Source organism: Leopardus geoffroyi, chromosome B3, assembly GCF_018350155.1.
Source record: "Leopardus geoffroyi isolate Oge1 chromosome B3, O.geoffroyi_Oge1_pat1.0, whole genome shotgun sequence".
Classification (NCBI taxonomy): Eukaryota; Metazoa; Chordata; class Mammalia; order Carnivora; family Felidae; genus Leopardus; species Leopardus geoffroyi.
The window spans coordinates 39412954-39437248 of NC_059337.1; the positions used below are offsets into that span (position 1 = coordinate 39412954).

Here is a 24295-nt window from a genome sequence, read left to right on the forward strand (position 1 = left end):
AATGAAAGATGTTGCACAAAAAGGTCATGAATAAATTACTTCAAGGCGGGGCGAATAGGGAACTTAGCAATGGGAGTAAACACAAAAACAAAAACAAAAACTCAAAAGTTGTCTCCAAAAACACTACCAGATAATTGTTCTCACCTCACCTGAGCGGTCTGAGGAGGGGTGTTCATTCCTGAGACAGGCACAGGGGACCTGGGCAGGGGCACCCCAGCCTGATGGCCCGGATGAGGAGGGGTGGACGGAACGTGAGGGGAGAGAGTGGGAGCAGAGCCGGCAGGGCCCTGTGCACCAGGGCAGGGACACGAGATGAATTCAGCAGGCAAGAGGGAGCCACTGTAGTCTTGAGCAAGGGGAGTGACCAAAGCAGCCCCATGCTTGACCTCTGCCGCCCCGTACCCTGTGTGAGGAGACAGGGACATCACTGTCTAAGAGCTCAGCTTATAGTGAGTGCTCAGTGGAAGTTGGTTCCCATCACTCCCTGTGGCTCTTCGGCAGAGGCTGCTTGGTGTAGTGGGGAGGGCGTGGGCTTTGAGCCGAGGGAACCCGCGTTTCAATCTCGCCAATGTGGCAGTGTATAACAGGCCCACCTTGTATACCTCACTTTGCTCACCTCCCACGGGGAGTACCTTGCAGGATGGTAGTGAGGGGAAACAGAGCATGAAAGTGGCCAGAGCAGGTAAATCTGTTCCTTTCCTTGCGGTCTGCAGTGGCCTGGGCTCTAATGGACCGTGTGTAACACTCAAAATGCCTAAAGCATTTATGGCCCTTCCTCTGGGCCTGGCACTCCTCTAAGAAGATGACATATATTAACTTACTTGAGCTTCACCGCTACCCTTGGAGGAAGGTACTACCACAATCCCCGTCTTGCAGACAGGAAGACTGAGATGCAGAGAGGTTAACAGCTTACCCCAGGTTGGTCAACTATACCCCATTAAAGCTGAAAAAGTAAAATGCCCAGGGTTCTGTAAGTGTCAGAGCCAGGACCTAAGCCCAACAGTCAGATTCCAGAGCGCACTGGAACCTCTGTGCCCTGCCTCTTCTTTGGGCAAACCCCAAAGGATCCTCAGTGCCCCCCACCAGGCTAAAACCTTAACCACGGCCACAGGGGTGCTCCAGCCACGGGAGTCAAATTTGGAAGTAGCATCAAACTGGGGAGCAATCAGGCATCCATCAGGTAGGACGGGAAGCATCAACGTGACAGGTTGTGGTGTGGATGGAGCCCCGGGTCCCTCCCATGACCCCTGTCTGTACCACAGTTCTTCCACGCCAGAATGCTCTCCTGCCCAGCATCTCCTGTGTTCTCACAGCCCTATGGGTGACAAGTCACTGCTGCCATTTTATACACACGGGAACAGGCTCAGCATGGTTACCCATCTTGGCCTTCCCCACTCTCAAGCCCAGCCCTGAGCCGCTCCCCAGGCCTTGGCTGCAGGACAAGCCCCTCCAGCCCTGTCTCCCTCTGGGGCCTCGCTCCCCTCTTCTCGCTGGCCTTCAGACCCAGATGGGCTGTGCCCCAGGCTGGAAATTACGATCTCCCTTCCTACAGGGAGGCCACACCTACTCTAGGCTCCCTTCAACCCCACCCCCAAGCCTCAGGGCCTTACATGGGAAGCACCTTCTAGGCCCACGTTATGTGTAGTGAAGCATTCTTTGAGAAGTTGGCTGAGAAAACCTCTGAGAGCCTGAAAAATCCATAGGGCACCTGCTTTAGAAAGGTGCAGAGAATTAGCAGTCAGGGGATGAGAGGAGTGGACGGTGTGGGTAAGGGCAGCCTCTTCTACCTCCACTCTGTGCCCCCAAAAAAGCTTCTCGAGTTTCAACTGCTGGGCCTTCTTGTTTTTTTTTATGTTCATTTATTTTTTTTTGTGATAGAGAGGGCCCACGAACGCACACGTGAGCAGGAGAGAGGGGCAGAGCATCCAAAGCAGGCGCTGCACTGACGGCGGAGAGCCCGACACCGGGCTTGAACTCACAAACCATGAGATCATGACCAGAGCTGAAGTCAGACACTTAACAGAATGAGCCACCCAGGCGCCCCTGCTGGGCTTTCTTTGTAGTCAGGCCTGTAACTGCTTTTCTTTAACGACTGACTCTACAGTCCGTAAGCGATTGAATTTGCCTGAGTCTGGGTTTTCAACCTCTCTCAACCAGAAAGGAGTGGCCCAGACCCCTGCCTTTGGGAAAGGAGGGTTCCTAAAATAGGCTGGAACACTAAATCGCTTACGTGCTGTTGGACCTACCTTTGTCTTCAGGGCACAGTTTGGAGCCTGGCACCTGAAGCCTTCCTGGGCTGGGCCGGTCTGACCGCCAGACGCCTGTCCTACCCACCGCCCCTCAGCCCCAGTGTTCCAGCAGATCCTAACAGATCACCTTGCCCTGGAGACCCCCTCAGCCACACATGGCCCCGCCTCTGTGCCTCTGTCCAATCTGCCACTTCCCCGGATGCCCTTGCTGTCCATCCTCCTGGCCGAACCCGGCCTGTGCAGGAACCAGCCTCAGCTGGGTTTCTGCCTCTTCGTACAGCCTCCTTGCTCGCTTCCCACTGGAACGAAACCACTCCATATTGTGTGCTGGCCCGCCCGCTCTGGTGGCCCACTGTGGATGTTTCTGTCCTCTCTACTAGACAGCTGCCGGGGTAGGGGGCAGGTCTGTCCGATTCATCCCTGTGTCTCTGCCCTTTTCCCCACCCTGCTTCCTTCCTAACCCCGGCCCCTCCCGGGACTGGCACAGTCTCCTGCACAGAGTGGGAGCAGTAGCTATTCGTTGAATAAATGCATGGGTCATTTAGAAGCATCCCGTTGGGGCGCCTGGGTGGCTCAGTGGGTTGAGCCTCCAACTTCAGCTCAGGCCACGATCTCACAGTTTGCAGGTTAAGCCCCACATCCAGCTCTGTTGCTGACAGCTCAGAGCCCGGAGCCTGCTTCAGATTCTGTGTCTCCCTCTCTCTCTGCCCCTCCCCTGCTCACGCTCTGCTCTCTCTCTCTCTCTATCAAAAATAAAAACAAAACATTTAAAAAAAAAAAAAAAGCATCCCCTAAGTCGTGAATAGTCCACATTTTACTTGGACCCTGGTAAACACCCCCATCAGAATCTGTAGGATCCTCTGTTTCCCATAATCTGGTTCCCATCTGGGACATTATCACTATTGAGACTCTAGCTGTTCAGGCCACTGCCCTGGGCCCATACCACCCAGCCGCCACCTCAGAGGATCTAGGCCCTGCAATACACACACACACACACACACACACACACACACACACACACACACACCTCTCATGTGTCCAGTCCCTCACATGGGTCCAGCGTGTCCACACCATACAGTCCATACTCAGAGCTACCTGAACAAATCATCCTTGGGGCTCTAGGGCCAGGATTGGCCCAAATGTCCGACGTGCAGATGCTAAGCTTATACCATAGCTGCCCCACCATTGGTACAGAGCACGCCGACACCAAACTCACGCACTGCACGGACCACACATGGCGGCCCCGAGAAGCTACCATCCAAATCAGGACCCTGGGACAACAGGCATAAATCCTGTCCCTCGCGGGCTCTTCAACACATGCAGAGCACATGTGCATCTAGTACGTGCAGGGCCCACGTGTAATATTCACATGACACGCGTCAGGAGTGTATACACACACACGTGCACGTGCACGCACACACACACACACACACACACACACACACACACACACAGGCTCCCCAGAAACAGTCTGCAGAACATCTGAAGTAGGGCGGTGGCCCTCCGGTACTAGTCTCATCTTGGGCCCCCCGCCCCACTCTGTTCTGCAAACTCTTTCCTCGAAGCTCATGGAGACCTCTCCTTGATGCCCCACTGTAGGCTCTCCCGGCAGTTCAGAAGCAGTGTTCTCCCGGCGCTTTCTAAAACCACTAAGGAACTCAAAAAAATCTGATGCGGAGTGATTGGGGCCATAAGGCTGTCAGGGCTTGTCCAGGGACTCTCGAAGCTTTGGGCCCAGTCTTTGTAGGGAAGCCTTGTCCTGTTCTCAGGGGAGAACTGATCCCGTAGGGGAGGCCCTGATCCTCTGTGTCTGGAGTCATCCCCACCCCCAGACCCTCAGCACAGAACACAGGAGGAGGAGCAGGGATAGGGAGATGAGGCCAAGAGCAGGAAAGCAAAGCCGTCTTAGAAAGCGAGGCCTTCCCACTGAGGGCTGAGGCCTTCCCACTGAGGGCTGAGGCCCTCCGCATGCGCCACGCTGACGGCATGCTCAGTCGCCAGCAGTGCTGTCACCATCATCGTCACTGTCGCCAGCGCTGTCTCTTTCAGAGGATACACGCCATTTGATGGGTGTCGGTTCACTCCCCAGGCTCTCTCGCTCATGGGGCCTGTTCTCTGTCTTTCCGCCATCTTAGCTTTATTCCTCCAAGTTTTAAAGACTTTGGGGCTTTAAGAGTTTCCCGACACGAGATACAAATGCCCCCTAAGACCACCCCCCGGAAGTTGCTGGTAGCCATCAGCATACATTTAATAACTAATGTGTAGGAAGGCACCAGCACGCAGTAGGTGCTCGGGACATTTGGGTCCCCAGTATCGCCAGCCTGTCTGCAGCCAAGGTGGCTGGGTCGAGGGGAGAGCTTGGTCCGAGGGATCTGTTGGCCCCTTTCCCATAGTGACTTAGGGCAGATTGACCCCTCCAGCCTTGGTTTGGCCTCTCTCTAGGGTTGTTCTCTCTCGAGGGAGGTAATTCCTTTCCTGCAGGGCTATTATAAGAACAGAAGGGGACAGAGGACATCAAGCACCTGCTATGGGCTGGCACCAAGGAAGCAGTCTGTCCTGAGACAGCAGGTCAGCCCCGTCTGTAGGGGTGCAGGGGTGTGGACAGTGGTGAGGACCAGAGTCCTGCCTGCACCTGCTCCCCATCTCTGGGGGCTGCCCACTATGCATGTAAGAACTCTGCAGGGCTCTTAGACTTGGAGTCACCTGGCAAGATACAGAGACCTCTGATGAGGGCTCTATGAGCTCTTGTTAGCCTGTGATGCCTTTTCTGATCTCAGAAGAGACTCTTCAGGAGGAACCAGTTGGAGAAGGGGAGGGGACTTACTGATAGGACAAGGACAACAATGCAGACCAGAAGAGAAACTTTGTTTTACCAAGACAGCAAGCGGCTGAGTCTCCAGGAGGACCTCCTGGTCTTGCAGCCAGTAAGTGGCATGGCTTTAACTTGAGCCCAAATGTCCTTCCTTGACCACACTCACAACTGCTCAGGTCTCTGTAATATCTTGGTATCTGTTTGGGAACCATTAGAAGGTGTCTGTGCTCCTTCAGAGAAGACTCATGAGGGGTCAGAGTTATATAGCACATTTGTGCAGATGAGAAAAAGGCATCCCTTTCTCAAGACATTCTACTGACATCTGCCAGAAAATTAATGTAATATATACCCAAACTGATGACTGTCCTGTGAGTGGCACCTCTAGAGTTGTGCAGTGTGTTGCCTGCACAGCTGTACAGAGCAGCCTCAGGTCACTAACAGCTAACTCATTTTGGACAGACATAGGGCTTCCAGGCCTAATCTTCAGCCCTTTTCCACCCATCCCCCTTGGGAGCCAGACAGAATGACCCTGGGTGTTACCCCCTCAGCATGGGAAGGCAGGGATGGGAATGGATGTGATAAGTGACCTCCATCCCTCTCTCCCTCTCATCTCTTTGACCCTCTGCTCCTCATGCCTTATGCAGAGTTTCTTTTCCCCAACATGTATCCACTGTCAGTTGCTGCTTTATCAGTGACACACTAATTAGGTCCAGTGAGGTTTGCTCTGCATTGGAGAGCCCTCCGTGGTTGGCGTTCGGTCTGAGCTGTTCTCTATTTGCCTTGTGAGCCATGTGTCATTCTTTCTCCCCAGAAAATTATAAATGAGGCTCCCTATCTGGGAGTCCCACTGCCTGAGCGTTGGAGCCGGGGGTGGTGACGACTGAGAAGGGTGGGCAGGGAGAGAGCCAGCAGCCCAGGGCTGGGACTTTGCTTGGCAAACGTGGCCACCCACCTGGCAGGGGGCCTTGGAAAGAACCAAGCAGACTCCACATGTGTGCTGCTGGCATTGACATGACGTTAGACATCAAGATCAGCCTGCGCTGGTGGCCGTGAACCTCCAGGGGTGGCAGGGGAGGGGGAGGAACAGGAGCAACCAGAAGATCGGGGAGGCCACTAAAGGTTGCCTGCAGAACGTTGTGGGGATGTAAGAAGGGGACTAACCTCCACCCTTCTCATGCCACTGCCTCACCCCATGCTGTACCCTGCTCCAGCCACTAGAGGGTAAATTCCATGAGGGTAAGGATGATCTCTGCCACTCTTGGTGTGTCCCCCAGCCTAGCACAGTGTCTGACACATGCTCATGCTTGAAAACCATTTCCGGAACGACTGAACTAAGTCAGTACATGTGCACTGAGCACCGGGTGTGGGCGAGGGTCTATGCTAAGGGCTGGGGCTGTAGGACTGAATAAAGCAGACCCAGTCCCTACCTTCCTGGAACTTACAATCCAGTGAATGAGAGCTGATTTTTTTTTAATTCATTACGATTGCTGCTAGTGCCACAAAGGAGCCGGTGACAGGGACCCCTGCTCTGAAGTAGGGGGGTGGGGGGAGGTTCAAGAATATGGTAGGGGCTGAATAGGACCTTAGGTTGCATCTAGTCCGGTCATCATTGTTGAGACCCGGGGCCTGTCATGGTGCCTGGCCTGTATAGGAGGTGTTTGGCAAAGTTCTGTGGACTGGCTGGATGGACGAATGAGGCCACGTTGCCATGAGCTGGTGCTTTTGCCTTACTTCGATCCATGCATTCTGACCCTAGATGCAAGGGCCGTCTCTTACCTAAACCATCTGTAGCTCTCCAACAAGAAGACATGTGGGTCAGGGTGGCTTCCCTGACTGGCTCTCCCAGAGTCCTCTCTGCTGAGCTCCCATAGGCTGGCAGGAGCATATACCCACCACCCTGGCCTGGATCTAGAGAGCCCAGCTCCACTCCGTTTACACTGCCTCCCACCCCCAGAACATATTTAAAGGGACCCAGAGATGAACTTGCAACATCGCCTCCCTCTTTTGTGGGAGGCAGAGTCAACCACTTTCCATCCCCCTCCTCCTCCCTCTCCAAAAAAATACTCATTAACCTCTGGCCCGTTGCAAGGAAAACGGATGATCCACACCAGAAGCCCAGCTGCTGATTAATTTTCCCAAACAGGGCCAAACTACAAAGCAGCGTATTGCAGGGGAGAAAATTCAATAAAGAGCATTTGAAACAAATTTAATAGAACATGTAACTCATTACCCACCGGGGTCTGGGCCTGTGCCGCCACGTTGTGCAAGAAGGCAGGTGGAAGGTGTAGGGGAGATTTGCATCTCTTCAGCAACCAGCTCCAGGGGTTCCATTCCACCGGTAGCTCTTTCAAATCAAGTTCAAGATGTTAATAGCCAATGCTGCATCTATAATTAACAGGCCTTTGGATGAGAGGACGTGTTCACATCCATCGTCCATTCACAGAGTGGAGCCGCTGAGCGGGGCTGGCAGGCTTCCCCCAGCAGAAGCTGGAACCTCAGGGGTCTGTCCCTGTGGGAGGTGGAGGGCTCCCTTTCCGGGGCTGGGGGTGTGGGCTGTGCGGAGGGGAGATGGGGATGGGTAAGAATGTAAGAATGCTCAGGCATCAATTTCCAGAGAAAGACTCCAAGCATCTGGGCCTCAGCAGGCAGCCCTTCCTCAAGGTCAAGGCCATATGTTCCGGATGCTCTGTGCTTCGGTGGTGAGTGTGCTGTCAGTATGAGCAGGGGCAGTGTAGGCTCTCCTAGGGTTTCACCACAGCTAGGCTATTAGCATCCTGTGCTTGTAATGGGTGCCAAGAGATTGAGTTTGAAACCCATCCCTGCTTCTCATTGGCTGTATGGCCTTGGGCAAGTCACGATTCCCTCTCTTGGCTTCAGTTTCCTTAACCTGTAAAACAAGACAGCTGGACCAAGTGATTCCCAGAGTCCTTCCAACTCTGGTACAATGGGCTGTCCCCTCATTGTTATGAATGGTGTGTGGTCAGGCCCAGACCATTCATGAGCAGAGTAGGTGGCCACCTGGCCCGTGTGATTCTTAGAGCCCCAGGAGGACTCCCCAGCCCTGGGCCTCTGTTCCTACCATTCCTCTGTCCTTTGGGCTAAGACCCCTACTGCAGGCAAGAAAATGTTCAGAGAGTCAGAGCTGAAGGGCCCTTAGAGACAATTCAGCCGGTGGTTCCCAGCTAGATGTTTGAAAAGGCTGCAGCAGGTTGCCAAGAGGGGTTTTGAACATTTCACAGAGCCTACAGGCAATATTCCATTACCTGCGATGAAGCTAACTAAAACACCGAGGTTTTTCTTTTGCTTTTAATTAGAATTAAATTAACTCTATGTGATATCTCAGGTTACAGTGCGCTCATCAGAAGCTCTGATTGGTTGCAGGTGACATCACTGGAATTTCTGGGTCATGGTTGGTGGACAAGATGCTGCCACCAGAGTCACGTGGCATGTGGTCACTGGCCACATTCCACCTGCTCAATGCGTGACTGGCCTTAGATACCAGCCCGGAGTATCACCAGTGCCTTTCAAATTGAAGGGGCTTTGTAGGGGGAGGATACTAACAAGGGTCCTTGGTGGTAAGAAGTTGGGGAGACGGATTGATTTTAATAATGACATATAATTGATAGGGAAACCAAGACCTATATATGACCCAGCATGAACGTGGGTCAATCAGAAGAGAACACTGTCTTCTGGCAGTAAGAGATGTGCTGGATAGAGATCTTGGGGAACAGCCTCAATACAGGGCCTTAGGGTGCTTTTGATGAAGGAGTGAGGGTGTAAGTGCCAAGATCTGTGAGGCATGAGAGGTGCCAAATGCAGTCTCCCCAACTTTACCTCTGATGTGAGCTCACAAGCCTGGTCTCCTGTCCTCTCCTTTTCCCCGGAGTGTGAAAAGATCAACAGATGTGGATTCAGGGCTGGTCTAGACCAGGCACTGGGCCGGGGGACAGGGAGCAGAGAGGACGCAGTCTGGCAGCCAGTCCCCGGAGCATTGGCCCACAGGTCTCAGCTCCGCCTCGTGGCCCTCTGGCTTATAGTCTCCTTTTCATGAGAGCCATGGGTTTGATCATCTTTACCATCCTGTTCGGGTCAGAGGGTCTTGTCTCCCTGAGCAGGTGCACTGGAGGCCAGCAGGGTAATTTTGTAGCTGCCCTTCTCACCCTCAGCCTGGCCGGGCAGGCTTTGGGCAGGGAGTGGCAGGGTATGGCTTGAACCATAGACCAGGATCTGGCCTGGCTTTCCCTTTTCACAAGAGCCCCCAGAAAAGGCCAGCTTCGGCGTGGTAACGTGGCCAGCCTCAGACCAGACACTATTCTGCTTCGTGTGTGTGATGGGAGCCACAGAACCTGGGCCCAACAGGTCCCGTCACTCATTTGTTCAACATGATAGATACCTGTACTCTATGCCAGGTGCTGAGCTACAGACACTGGGGCAGCCCAGACAGATAAGAGCCCTGTTGTCATGAAACTTTCAGTCTCACTGGGGGAGCAGACAGCAAATAAGTGGACAGGTAAACACATCTGGATGCAGCCAAGAGTGTGCCTGTGTGGACGCTGCCTGGGAGTTGCCCAAAGGCAGACGCTGGGTCTCAGCATCCTGAGGGCCCCTGGAGCCCACTGCCGGGCTGGCTCAGAGTTGTCCCCACGTAGCGAACATTTGTTGAATTGCCTGGCATGAGAGAGAAAGCATATGGAAGGTGCCCAGTCCTTCTGGTTGTCCACAGTAGAAGCCAGCATGTACCCACAAACATCTCATTTCAATTAAACAACATTTATTGAGGGCTCATTATGTACCAACAGGCTCTCAAGCCCTGAGAATCTAAACATGAATAAAATCAGATCCCCGTCTCCCTGAGCTCACAGCCCAGGGCAGACGCAAGCACAGTGGCTGTGTATGTACCCATTCCCACTAAAGCAGGACTGGGGACGGAACGTAGCAAAAGGAAAAGGATTTCTACCCAGACCCACCCAGGCAGGTAAACAGATACCCCTAGACACATCCACACATGCACGCGCACATGCACACACACACACACACGCACACACTCACAGGTGTATACACTGACTACCTAAGCACATATAGATACAAATACTGACCCTGTAGGCTCAGACCTGCCTCACAGGCCATCATGATTAAAGCCTGTTAGTGGTCCCCCAATCTGGGGAGGTGTGTGGGTGAGAGAATGGCCTACGTGTTGGGAGGTCGTACCTGGGGCACCTTGGGAATCACCCCGCCTTAGCCAGCCTCCCCCGGCCTGCCCGGAGGTGGGCGGGGCTGTTAGGCTAAATCTGAGAAATTAGACTGATGATTGGCTTGCAGTAAATGTCAATCCCCAGAGACAGCCAATCAATTCTAGAGCAGGCCTGACCCTCCGCTCAGTGGGCGGAAGTAGGGAGCTGGACGAAAAGTTTAGTGCTTCTGAAGGAGTTTGAGCCAAGTGGGGGTCAGGACAGAATGGGTGGAAGAAGGGGAGTGCTCGGAGTTAGGCGTACCAGGCTCACATCCCTTTGGTGCAGAACTCTGTACTTTAGAAACTGCTCGCTGCTCTGTTTGGACTTTTTGCCTTTAGGAGCTAACAAATGCAAAGTGTTGGGAGGCGCTCCTGGCACATGGTAGCCCCTCCTCAGTGAGAGGTCAATCTGTCCGCCCAGACCATGCCCCTGGTGTGTCGTGATAAAATTTCTGGCCTGCTTCAGCCATGAGGAAGAGAACTGGGGACACAGCCTACAGGAGGACGGAGAAGGTGAACCCGGGGGCATGAAGTCAGGAATCCTGCCCCTGTGAGCACCAGCCTTCTTTACTGCACAGGGCCCAGCATTGTTCACTGAGTGAGAGATGATCCCTTTTCCATAGCTGCCTTCTGCCAAAACCTTGGAGGGTTTTGTGTATTCTTTCCATGGGAGAGATTTCTTTGCAGTAATAAGAGCTTTTATAGCGATTTCTACCTGCCAGGCGCTGTTCTGTCTACTTCAAATGTAACTAATTTGATCCTCTTGACGATCGTTATGAGGTAGGGATATTATTTCTCCCATTGTACAGATGCAAGAACTGAGTCCCAGAGCGGTTTCGCAAATTGTGCGAGGTCACGCAGTAAGTGCTGGAAATAGGATGGCACCAGAGTCCATTCTCGAACCACCGGGCTCTGCCGCCTCTCTGGAAGGAACGTCTGATTCTCCTTCCTCCCTCCCTGCCTTCTCCTTCATCCTCACTAATACACCAGGGGTGGGGGGTGCAGAATAAGTCACTGACCTTCTCTGAGTCTCCATTTCCTTCTCTGGGAAGAAGAAAGTCCTCTCGGCCCGGCAACCTCAAGCTGTCAGTATCCCTGCATGGGTTTCACTGTGAGAAAATGGGTGCCCTGGTGCAGCCTTTTGGGGAGCAAACATTTCAAGCTGGGCATTCTGCATCTTGCCCCCTGGAATAGGGCCAGGATGGAAAGTCCTCTCTGAGCCCCATCAACAGACCCACAGCTGGGCTCACAGGCCCCTGGAGGCCTCCTGGGAGGACTGGGGTCGGGGACACTGATGAGGATACCAGGAGAGAAACCCCTCTCCCTTAAAGTAAATTCATGCAGAGAAACTCATAAGCTGTGCGTGCAATTTGCACATGGGCCAAGACCCTCAGAGCTTACATATATTCCTGGGGGCTATTTATAGTCTTGGAAAAATTAGAGCTTTCTGGGTAATGGGAGTGCTGCAGACTCCAGCTGGTCAGGGCCTGCCAGGGACTGGCAGGGGAAAGTGTGGGAACCATGGAGACTTCTGGTGAAGGACTCCAACCTCTAATGAGCACATGCTCAGAGCAGACAGGCTCCTGAGTGTGGAAGGTATGTCCCAAAGAGCTCAGGGAAGAAAGCCTAAACCCCCTTACCTACCGTTCAAGGCTCCCAGCTCCCCTTTAAATATCCCCCTCACCGCTCCCTACACAAACTCTTCCAGCAGTTACCCCTAGAAAATTCTCAGCTCTCACACTCCTCTGCACTCTTGTCCACACTCTTCCTGCCTGGATTGCCTGTACCTGGCTCTTCTCCGGCACATTGAATGTTCTCACCCCTCAAGGCCTGAGAAGTCCCCATTCCTGGTCCCCCCCCGCCCCCGCCTTGAACCCTTCACTGGAATGAATAGCCCACCCGTAGAGGCCTGGTATAGTGGACGCTGTGGTGTGCCCCTCAGATTCAGCTTTCGGGGCTGAGGCACCCCTTCTTCCCCAGCTTCAGGAAACAGTGGCTCCCGACTGCGTCCCTCTCCAGAAACTGCCCTCAGTCAGAGGGTGCCGATTCCTATGAAATCATGCCTCCTTCCCCGGAGCAGTGGATGTCCAATGCTGGGTGGGGGCTGTAAAGGCTCTCCCTCCCCTTCCCCTGCTTGGATATCTCTAAGGGCCATCCCAGCTCCAGAGCTTTCTGGCAGATCAGCAGAGATCATTGTTGACTGCAACTCAGGGCCGTTTCTCCCCTACCCAGTCCTGCTTCCCTTACTCCTCATGGGGACCCTTCTCAAGAGCTCACTAATGTCCATCTCGGAGGATGCTTTCTGGAGAAGCCAGTTTAGGATGCCTGGTAACAGAATGGTTAGGCAGCCAGCCCTGGTTCAAATAGAGATCAGCTGTTCTTAGTACCATGACTGGGGCAGAGTTACCTAACTTCTCCATACGATTGCTGTATCTATAAAACAGGAATGACGCTGAGGCAATAAATAGTCTCCTGCGAGTCTTGTGAGGATTAAATGAGAGGATGTATGCATGTGCCTGATACTGAGAAAGCACTCAGTAAACATTAACTATTACTGTCTACATTTAGCTTCTCTGAGGTTGAGGTAAATGGAGATTAGAGTACTATTATCTGTGTCATGGGGCTCTTGGCGAGAATCAAATAATATTGAAAGGCAAAGGGTTACATTCTGTCCTGCTGTGACCTAATACAGACTCAGGGGTCAAGTTCCATGGGGGCTTTCCCCATCTGGAGCTGTAGTCTGGAAGCCTGACCCCTCCCCCAACCAGTGACAATCACTGTTACCTATCACTGCTGTAACAAATTACCACACATTTAGTGGCTTAAGACAACACAGATTTATTATCTTACAGTCCTGTAGGTCAGGTGTGGGTCTCATTGGATTAAAGTCAAGGTCTGCAGGCTGTGTTCCTTTTTGGAGGTTCTAGGGGAGAATCTGATTCCTGCTCATTCAGGAAAGTTGGTAGAATTCAGTTCCTAGGGTTGTAGGACTCAGGTCCCCATTTTCTTGCTGGCTCTAAAATGAGGGTTGATCCTGTCTTCCAGAGGCCAGTGCATTCTTTGGCTGTGTTCCCTTTCTTCCAACCAGGTGACAGGCAGGCGGGGGAGTTCCTATGGCATAGCTCTCTGATCTTCTTTAGTCATCTTCCACTTTTAAGGACTCATGTGATTAGTTGGGTCCACCTGCATAATCTAGAATATTCTCCTTACCTCAAGATCCTTAATCACATCTGCAAAGTCCCCTTTACCAGGTAAAGTAACATTCACAGATTCCAGGGATTAGAACATGAACATCTTTTATGGGGGCAAGAGGGGAGGGCATTATTCTCCCTGCCACAGCCAACCAGCACAGGACAACTCTGATCCAGAATTCACCTCCTCTTCTTCCAGGGAGAGGTCTGTGCAGTTCCATGTGCCACGGGGACCTACGGCCCCAACTGCTCGTCCGTCTGTACCTGTAACAACGGTGGTACCTGCTCCCCCGTGGATGGCTCCTGCACCTGCAAGGAAGGTGATGTGCCTTCTTTTCCAGTCCCACCCTCCTCAGATGTGCACACTGCCCGAGGGGGCTGCCAAGCTGAGGAGTCTGGGCTGTTCCTGCCCCATCCACCCACATGCAGAGTCAGGGAGTTTATTTGTCAGGTTCCAGCCAAAGAAACCCATGCCAGGGACTTCAATAGCAGGAATGTAATAGAGGGGATTAGTTACGGTGGTGTTACAATCGCTGGGGTAGCATACAAAGGAAGGCAGGCTGACCAGAGATGAGAAGCTGAGAGAGGAGTTTCCACCACTCCTGGAGGGGAAGGACAGATGGAGGAAGTGGAATTCTAGAGCCTGGGAGTGAGGGCCACTGGGTGGGAGCTGGCATGTGGATAGAGGGGTTGCATGACAGTGCTGGAGCATGGTGGAGACCCAGCCATCATCAGAGGCCCTGCCTGCAGCAGAGAAAGGGGACAAGGTACGTGACGTCTCTCCTCCCCCACTGCGGTCTGTGGGCCAGGTCACCCACTGTGAAGCCCATCTGGGAGCCAGCCGAGGGAGAACCTGGGGTATGTGGCAGCAGGGATCAGCCCCCTGTGACACAGATCAGAGCAGGGAGGGGGAGAAATGGATCTGAGAGCCAGCAGACCAGTGACCACCCTCAGAATGGGAAACCAGCTTGTCCCGGAAAAAAAGGGCCCTAAAATAAGCTGCCGGATTCCACCCTGGGCAGAAAATAGCCCTCCCCATCTCAGCCGGTTCCCTGTCCCATGGGGGATCAAGCACTTACAGCACAGGCAGTGAGAACTGGGAGGCGGGAGACCTGGGTTCTCCCCCCAGCTCTCCTAATAGCCGTGCTGTGTTTCTGAGCAGACTCCAGGTGGAATGTGTCTTCTCACCCAGCAATCAGAGAAACAAAGGTTTAGGTGGCAGGGGCCCGGCTGAGAGAGGGGGCAGAAGGCCGTGCTGGGCCCAGATGGAGCGGTGACAGCCCCTGTCCCTCCCCGCAGGGTGGCAAGGCCTGGACTGCACCCTGCCGTGTCCCAGCGGGACGTGGGGCCTGGACTGCAATGAGAGCTGCACGTGTGCCAACGGGGCAGCCTGCAGCCCCGCCGATGGCTCCTGCTCCTGTGCCCCCGGCTGGCTCGGAGACACCTGCGAACTGCCCTGCCCGGTGAGCGCCCGGGGCAGGGAAGGACCGGGTGTGCCCAGCAGCCCCTCTCACCCTTTCCCTGCGGTCGTTCTGTCCACGGAGGTGTGCAGACAAGAGCCCTGGACTAGGTGGTGGGACACGTGGGTTCAGGGCTCAGCCCTAGTTCTAACCTCTGTGGCCACTTTCCTGCTTTGGGACCTCAGCCCTTTCCTCTAGAAAATGGCAGATCTTTGGCAGATGGAGTGCCGTGGCATCACTTCCCCCTTGCTGTGCTTGGTTAACATTATTAATTGTCTCTGGCACATTTCCCTGAGCCCATGCGCAGCCTCAGAATCCTTCATAACCCACTGCTATAGGACGGCCATTACTAACCCCTCGGGGTTGCTGTTCCTCAATAATTTTATGATCAGGGTATGGGAGGACAAAACCAAACACTCTTCAGCAATAACCACCCAGACTTAATCACTGGATCTTAGTCTAAGATACGAATAAGTTAAACCAACCATTATGTGATATTGTTGAATGAGGCCTACAGTCCTGGGTTCAGATGCTGACTTCGCCACATCCTAACTCTGTGACCTCGAACACGTTACTTCGCCTTTCTGACCCTATTTCTCATCTTTAACTTGTGAATATAATGGAACCATCCCAAAGGTATGCTGTGAGGATTAAGAGAAATGAGTGATAGAAGGCTCTTGACACCTAATGAACATGCAACAAAAGTCGGTTGGTACCTTCTTGCCTAGGAATAAATAATAGATCAGTCATTCTTCACATGGGATCGATGCATTGTGATTTGCAAAGCGCATTCTTATTTACAAATTTGTGTTAATGATCATTAACTACATCCTTTCGAGCTTGACCATCGAGAACCCCACATTTCTGTGAAAGCAGCCAAAGAATGATTTGGAGTGACCTCGTGGCCATGTCGATCACCAGTTATAAAAAGTGCTCCCGCTGCGCCCCGGGGCCACAGTCTCTTTGCATCCCCATGGGGCAGTGGCTCCATTTTGTCATCAAAATCCAACAGAAGTGTATGAACCTCTGGAGTCTAGGTCTGGTCATTTCTCCCTCCCCTTCTCTCCACAGGATGGCACATTTGGGATAAACTGCAGTGAGCGTTGTGACTGCAGCCATGCGGACGGCTGCGATCCTGTCACAGGCCACTGCTGCTGCCTGGCCGGATGGACAGGTAACTGCCCCCTGCCTCGCCACCACCCAAGGCCTGTGAAACTAGGTCTTTGGGGTTGTACTTCTCTTGACGGTTCTTTTTCACTTCTTCTTGCTCCTTACATATGTACCTTTCCCTTATCTCCTCTGGGCCCCACTTCTCCATTCCATACAATTCACGCAGACAAATTATTGAACATCTATTGTGTGCAGGCTTCGTTCTGAAGGTCAGGAACATACCAGTAAGAAATCAGACAAAGGTTGAACACATGGTGGGTGTAGGTGCTGAATCTATATTTACAGAGGATATGGTAGAGAGAGGGACGGGGACCTTCCGCTTAGCTCCGGCTCATATTCCTGGTCCAAAATGTATCCTTCAGTCTGTTTCCCAGACATAGAGCAAATCCATCCCGTTGCCATGATCCTGGTCCTCCAGGCACCATCTCCCAGCTGGCCCTGCCTTGGCCTTCTACTTGCTCTCTCTGGGCCACCCCTCTTGCCCAGCTGCATCCATTATGCATATGGTGGCCCAAGTGAACTTCTTAAAACACAGCTGCATTCATACTAGCCCCTGCTCAAGAGTTCTCAGTGGCTTCTCCTGGCGCTTACATAAAATCCAAATTCCTTACAGTGGCCCAGGGTCCATACGATCTGGCCCCCGCCCACCTCCGCCACCTCCCTTTTGCCTCCCCCCCTCCCGTCCACTACCCTGGAGCAGTTGGGCCGACCACTCTCCTGACTCCAGGCCTTTGTACGTGCCTTCTTTCTGCCTGGGTCACTCTTTCCTTTTCTCTTCACCTGATAACGGCCTTCCCCTTACAACAGGCCAAGACTACATCAGAGCCCCTTTTATTAATTCTCATAATATCCCACACTCTTCTTTTTGCCGTACTTGGCTCACTCGACACTGAACCTGTATCGGAGTATTTATTATTCGGCTCCCCAGCTAGACCATCAGCTCCCTGGAGGCAGGGCCTTGTTCATCACTGTATCCACCGCTTGCCACCCACTGAGAGACAGAGGCCATGGTGGTCAGGAACACAGACCTGGAGCCAGACTGCCTGGGTTTGTGACCTTGGGCAAGTCCTTTAGCCTCTCGGGGTCCTGAATTCTCCATCTATGAAATGCAGATAATTCTAATCCTCCCGGTTGCAGGGTCATTTTGAAGTTTAAATGAGTGAATACTTGAAAGTGCTAAATGTGCATGGCACTGTGCTCAATACACGTAACGCATGAATATAGGAAGTGCTTAATCATGCTGTGCTGCGGGAATGAAGTCGGTCCCAAGGTGGTGGACAGAGGAAGAAAGGCAGGCGTTGCTGGCAGTGTAGGCCTTCAGATAATAATTCATACCAGGTTGCTGACCAGCAGAAAGCCAAGGACATCGCTTCCTCTGCAGCATCTCTGACCTGGCTCCTCTGCCCTGCCCCTTGGTACGGAGTGAGATTCCACCCTAGTTACTGGCACCCCAGATGCCTAGCTGGAGCCAAGTGGAAATCCACTTTAATTTTTCATTGCCTTGATTTCAAGCGAGCTGGTAAGATTTTAATGATATCTAGTGCTTAAAAATTCTGTCTCTGATGGACAACTTTTCAGCAAGGCCTCTGCTGTTCTAAAGCTAATTTCTCCAAATGCGGCCCTGAAGTCATTTCAGAGGAGTGATTGATGTCCTGAGGTTTGTCATGGAAAAGGAGACCGAGGAAGGATAAGGAGGGGATGGGGTGTAGGTCCCGGACACGCACTCAGTGAACCCTCCCCACCCACACCTGCCCCAAGAAGTCTCTCCCTGACTTCCCAGCTCCTGGCTCATTGCTCATGCTTGGACTCAATACCGGTTTTGCTCTGCCCTAAGTATGTGCATGTCTTCCCCCTGCCTGCATAAGCCAGACTCTTTTGGCAAGTGCCATCACATCTAGTTCCCCTTGGCCTGTACCTAGTCGGTGTTTATTAAATGCTTATTGAAGTAAGTTGAAAGAAGGTGGGCTATAACCATATATGGGTTTTCCCCTTGAAGCGAAGGAGACCTTCAAGATGATCTACTGTAACCTCTCAGATTACAGATGAGGAGAGGGAGTTGTCCAAGGTCTCAGAACATTAGTGCCAATAGGATGGGGACACAGGATTGCATTGTAAGAAGGAATCATCTATTCATTCAGTTAGCATTTATTGACTCAAGCAATCACCCTAGTCCTTACTTGGCAACTACCATGTACCCAGCACTGTGTCAGGCCTAGCAGTAAACAGCAAAATTCAATAAAGCAGTAGTTCCTGCATACCTATTATGTACCTGACACTGTGCTGGGCACGGGAGAAGCAAAGATAATCAAGATGGCGTCCTGTCCATTAGGAGCACCAAATAAGGAGCGTCAGAAGTGTCAATAAGCCATGCTCCCTTCACATTGCAGCCAGGGGAGACGAGCCTTATGTAAGAAACATTCAAATAATAGGCAGGGACAAAGCTGTAGGCCACTGACTTTCAAATAGATGCTTGAATCCCTGGGTAGACATCTGGGAAGGCTTCCTGCAGAAGGACCCTAGGCAGACCTTGAAGGGTGTGGGCTGCTGAGTCGCTGCTGGCCTCGTGGCATGAATTTGAGGTCACAGTACATGAATTGTTTGCCTGGCTTTACCCATCAGTATAGATGAAGAGGTGGCTCCTGAAAAATACAGCAGGGGAGGACCTCTAAGGGGGATTATTATCCCTATTCAACTACTGGGAACACAAGGCCTAGATAGCATAACTGATGAAGCTGTGCATTTTCAGAAGCTGTTACTGGAGACCCTCCCACCAGGCCAAGGATCTGCTCCTTTGGCCCTCCAGTAGAACTGGGGCACTCCACGCAGGGGCAAACCCTGGGGCCTTCTCCCCACTCAGATCCCAGCGTCTCGAGCTCCAGAGAGTTCTTAGGACATAGAAAAACCTCCAACAGGGGTCCCACTCCCACAGAACCAGGCCTGTAATATCAAAGTTGCCAGATCCTGAAACCCAGTGGGCCCTTGCTGACACCTGCCGTCGGCATAATCACCTTGCACTGAGAGCCACCTCAGGCCCCAAGAAGGAGGACCCCTTCTTGACATGAAAACATGTTGAGGATCCCACACATGAGAGTAGCTGTGCTTTTAATATCCATTGATTGGGAGAACGCACAATAGCCACAAGCTGCCACGAATTCAAGGGTGCTTTTGTGTTTATTAATCGCAGCCGTATCCGCATACGATTTCAGGAAAGAGCAGTGTGTATGTGTGACCCATGAGCCTTGGTCAGCCTACAAAAAGCACTTGAGGCACCAATGGGATCAGAGGCCGCCGTCAGGCAGCAGAGCTCTGCCTTAGTCCCGGTGGGCCTCCCGGGAACAGCAGAGTCCCTCGGCCCACAGTCTGATCCTGGGTTTCCAACAGAAGATTCCTTGGAGCAGGTCACAGGTTTCGTGTGCCTCCAGAAGGGGAAACTTGAAGTGGTATCCAAAGCTTTGAACAGCTTCGTGGCCCTGCCTTCCCCAGGCTCCCCTTCAGTCAGTCACTCCGTGGGGTTTGTCCAGGGTCAGCGTCTTGAGCCCTTGAAACCGCACCGGGAGAGGCCTCCATCAAGGGGTGGAGTGTGCTGGCCAGGTTCCCCCACGCCACGAAGAGGCCTCATTTCCAGGAGAGCAGCATCGGAAACCCTTGCCCTGCTGGCAAATTGAGATGTCACAGGGAGGGGGGCGAAGGAGGGAGTGGATGCACTGGACTAGACAGGCACCGGAGGGTGAATAAGGCCTGTCATATCCCCTCACTCTCCGCTCTCTCTGGCTGTTCAGTCCTCCCTCCCTCCCTCCCCTTCCCATGGGCACAGGGGGGCCTCTGCAATTCCAGCCTGCCTCCAAATTGGTCCCACTGCTCTCCTCGTGCTAGGGCTGGCTCTCGTCACTGGGCCTGAGAGTCTTCCTCCCTCTCTCTTTCTCTTTCTCGCAACCCCCATCCCTAGAACAAGGCAGACATGATCTTCAAGCTAATTCTGTTCTTCTCTGAGCCTCTGATACTCACCATCCAAAGCCACACCAGTTTCCTGGGGCCCACACCCATCTGTTCACCTAATGCATGTCAGACTGGAAGTCTTTCTGCCTGAGAGGAAACCCCACCTCTCAGCTGGGGCCTCGGGCCTTTTAAAATTCATTCTTAGCCTTTGGGCTGCCACCATCTCAGTAACTTATTTGCTCTGTCTCCACTCAAGAAGACCAGGTAGGCCTTCCTCCTCTTTCTTTTTTTTTTTTTTTTTTTTTTTTTAATTTTTTTTTAACGTTTATTTATTTTTGAGACAGAGAGAGATAGAGCATGAACGGGGGAGGGTCAGAGAGAGAGGGAGACACAGAATCTGAAACAGGCTCCAGGCTCTGAGCTGTCAGTACAGAGCCCGATGCAGGGCTCGAACCCACGAACTGTGAGATCGTGACCTGAGCTGAGGTCGGACGCTTAGCCGACTGAGCCACCCAGGCGCCCCTCCTCCTCTTTCTTAATAGAATACATCATAGCGTAGAGAAAACATTGGAGTGTGTCACATACAGTGACAATAAAACCTCATTTTGCAAAGTGTTGGTTTCTATTACAAACGTGTGCACATATGATATAAAATCCACTTTGCACCGAGGGCTGTGGTCAAAAGGATCTGAAAAGACCCCACCCACTGTCTGAGCCCTCACCCTAGGGCTGGTTGTCTGGGACCCAAAGGACCAGTGGCTCCTGGGCCGACATGGCCACTAGGCAGGGAGCTCACTCGTGGCTCGTGCAGCCCCGCCCCGTAACAGCATTCACCTGCCCCAGAGTTGGTTTCTCTCAAGCCTAACCTTGGATACCAGCTAAGATGTCAAAGATGAGGGTGGTCCTTCATGACCTGGTCCCTTCTTGGTCCCATAATCCCATCTCTTGCCATACCTCGTTTTGCACTTTATGGTTCAGCCACGTTATGCTGTGTTTTCTTTCAAGGCACAATTCTCTCTCCTGCCTCCTACGCTTTGCACAGAGGGTTTCCTTTACCTGGTAAATCCCTCCTTGGCCATTAGGACTTAGTTTGGGCATCTCCTCTTCCTGGAAGCCCTCCCTAGACCAGCCAAGTCTAGATAGGAGTTTTCCTCTGCACTCCCAGATACACTGTGCTCACCTCCACCCCTTTATTCTGCATGGCGCCCCTTCCCATCGTCCTTCCTTCTGCCTTCACTCCTCTTACCACTGACCTGAGTCTGCCTCTGGCCCACAGGCATCCGCTGTGACAGCATGTGTCCACCTGGTCGCTGGGGCCCCAACTGCTCTGTCTCCTGCAGCTGCGAGAACGGTGGCTCCTGCTCCCCAGAGGACGGGAGCTGCGAGTGTGCCCCTGGCTTCCGAGGACCCTTGTGCCAGAGAAGTAAGATGGCTCACCCTCTCCACCCCCTCCCTGTTGGAACTAGTCCTGGCCTGAGAGGGGCTGGGGTCTCAGAGTCAGCCCCCATCAAACCTCTCCCTCTAGTCCCCTCTCCCCCTGCACTGGCTTTTCTGTCCCTAAGTTCAGGGCCCAGCCTGTCTCCTCAGCGGAAACAGGACCAGACCACAGCTCCTCTCTGCAGAAGGGGGTGGGCCCTCGAAGGTGTGGGGTGGAGACAGCTCTCCGCATACCCCTGAGGAGCCTCTCTGCATCCTTGTGTGGAACCGGCCAGGTAGCCAAGCTGACTGGGGCCCTGAGGCTGCTGACCATCCTCTCCCCTTCATCCCCAGTCTGCCCCCCTGGCTTCTATGGCCATGGCTGCGCCCAGCCATGTCCCCTCTGCGTGCACAGCAGTGGTCCCTGCCACCACATCAGTGGCATCTGTGAGTGCCTCCCTGGATTCTCCGGAGCCCTCTGCAACCAAGGTAGTGTCTCCAGGGGAAGGTATGGGCCAGGGAGGCGAGGCATGCTGGGAGAGAAGGGGCTGGAAGGAGGGGTTTGGGGCTTCTCATCATGCTCTGTGGAGGCAGCTCCCTGCATCTTCAGGGCATAGGCCTACCTTTGTGAGAACTGGTCACCGCCAGGCATGAGACAAAGCCATTGCGCAGTTAAAAGGAACAGGCTCAGGGAGGTTAAATGACTACTCCATGGTCTCACCACTAGAAAGTGGCAGAGCTGAGACATTCTGACTCCAAAGCTGAGGAAAAATGAAATAAGCATAGATGAGTTCTGCGTAAGAAGCGTCCCCGAATGGCTTCTGCTGAGTGCCAAGTGGTAAAGGCAGAGGATGCTGTGGGAACTCAGAGGAGACAGTTCTGGCATGGGCTGGAGATGGCAGCTTCCCAGCCCTGCTCCCCCCCCCACTCAGGCCAACGTCACTGATCCCTCACCGCAGTTTCCCATCTCCACAGCAGCATCCTTCACAAGGCCAACTCCAGCCAGCCTCCGCCACTCAACAGGACTTGAAAAGGGAGATAATAAAGCTTATTTGCATTGGCGTGCTGCTAAACTGGCTCTCTGTGGGGGGGGAAAGCCTCGCTTTGTAACATTTGCAAGCAAGTTCTTCGACGCCGTGGTTGATGCCCCAGTCCCAGTGGCTCAACACGGTCACAAAATTCTTGAGTATTTAGCAGCCAGCGCGAAAGTAGAAGGGGGCTCTGGCTGCCTACTGCCGTCCCTGGCTCGGTTAGGCCAGTGCTCGGTGTGGATTTGGGGGACAGCAGCATGCTGTGCAGGCCTTCAGCTGGGTCTTAGCCCAAGAGGCAGAGAAGGAAGAAAGGTGTTGCGGGTAGAGTAAGCAGCTTGGGTGTGGACATGGGACTGTCTGGCATTAAGGGGGAGCTAAAGAACGTGGGGCCCGGGGATGGCAGAAGGGGGACTGGGAAGGTGTGGTCTGAGGCCTTCAGGACAGCTTTGAACACAGGGGTGCAGAATTTGTACTCTGACCTATAGAAGCAAAGAGATCTCAGACTAAGGTAAACTTAGAGCTTAAAGCAACTTCAAGGTCATCTGCTCGAGAACCCCATCTGGCCTCTGCTTAGATGCTTCCACTGAGAGCTCACTACCTCCCAGGGGAACAGATTCTTTTGATGAATAATCACCACTGAGCTGGGCTGGTTTTGTAAGGCTATGGGCCGTTAATATGTATGAGTGGAAAGTTCATTCCATGATGCTTTGAGGTCATGAGAAGTTTGGGCCCCAGGGAAGCATATGTGACAGTTTCATTTGCTTGCAGCCCTCCTAGGACAGTTTAATCATAACCCGACGCGTCGAGGTTTACTTATTAAACATCGGAGACCCAGCCGTCAATACAGATAGGCTGGGTCTAAATTAGGACCTAAACAGCCCGCGGAGTAACTCTCAGATCCTGCGATGTCTGATTTATCGCCCGCTGGCCTAATGAGTATTTTCCACATATAGATCTAATAGAGTTTGCTATTAATGGCAACTGCCCTGGTTAAGTCTCAAACCTTGTAAAAAATTGAACTGACACTTTCTAATGACCGGCTTTCCAGCGAGTTACAAATTACAGACACTGCTTATGCAGAATCATTAAACATAGATTAAATATAACCAGATGTTTTCTTTTCACCAGCCCCCTTCTCCACCGCCCCTCTTCTTGCCTCACTCTTGATTCAGCGAAGAAGTCGACCAATTAATGTATTAGACTGATCGCATTAGCGGCTCTGTGGGTGAATTTGTCAGCCTGGAGCGTGTGAGAAAGACTTCAAAGATAAGACTGTCTTGTTAGAGAAGCCCAGAGCCGGTTTGGGGGGTATGGGAGGTGGAGCAGCTCACCCCCTTCCCCATACAGGGCCAGGACTGGGAAATGGGCTCCCCAAATCAAGCACCTCCCAGAGGCGGGGAAGAAGCAGGAACCTGAGCTGCAGGTGCAAGCCATCCGCCCTGGAAGGAGCTAAGGTTTTGGCCAGGGGAAGCGCAGGGCCCCAGATCAGCCCCATAGCTGCGAACTATGGCCTGAGCCCAGTGAATGAGGGTCCCTAGCCCCATTTCTGAGATGAGCAAACAGAGACTTAGAGGGGTCACGCAGTCTGTCCAAAAGTGCTCACCGAGTAAGTGGCAGACCTTTCTAGCTGTGTGACCTTGGGCAAATTACTTGACCCCAGTCCCTCAGTTTCCTCATCTGTAGAGTTGATAATAGGGAGTAGTAATGAAAATATCCAATACTGAAAGTATTACAAGGTTGACCGAACTAGTATTTGTGAAGCACTTCGAATGGTGTCTCGTGCATATAAGTGCCTAGAAC

General features: G+C 52.8%; 1 protein-coding gene across 27 annotated transcripts in view; it reads left to right on the forward strand.

Moving 5' to 3' along the window:
* The window catches only part of MEGF11 (multiple EGF like domains 11), a 359109-nt gene that overhangs the window by 310603 nt on the left and 24211 nt on the right, over positions 1-24295 (forward strand). For 25 of the 27 annotated variants that reach the window (XR_006704624.1, XR_006704623.1, XR_006704626.1 and 22 more), the window contains exons 11-15: positions 13682-13802; positions 14782-14945; positions 16014-16116; positions 21325-21471; positions 21819-21953. Coding sequence is in view for 17 of the 27 variants with exons in the window: in XM_045449379.1 (XP_045305335.1) it covers positions 13682-13802; positions 14782-14945; positions 16014-16116; positions 21325-21471; positions 21819-21953 (670 nt within the window). In the remaining 10 variants the exon portion in view is untranslated. The remainder of the gene's footprint in view (positions 1-13681; positions 13803-14781; positions 14946-16013; positions 16117-21324; positions 21472-21818; positions 21954-24295) is intronic. The other 2 variants (XM_045449381.1, XM_045449368.1) reach the window with 1 other exon arrangement.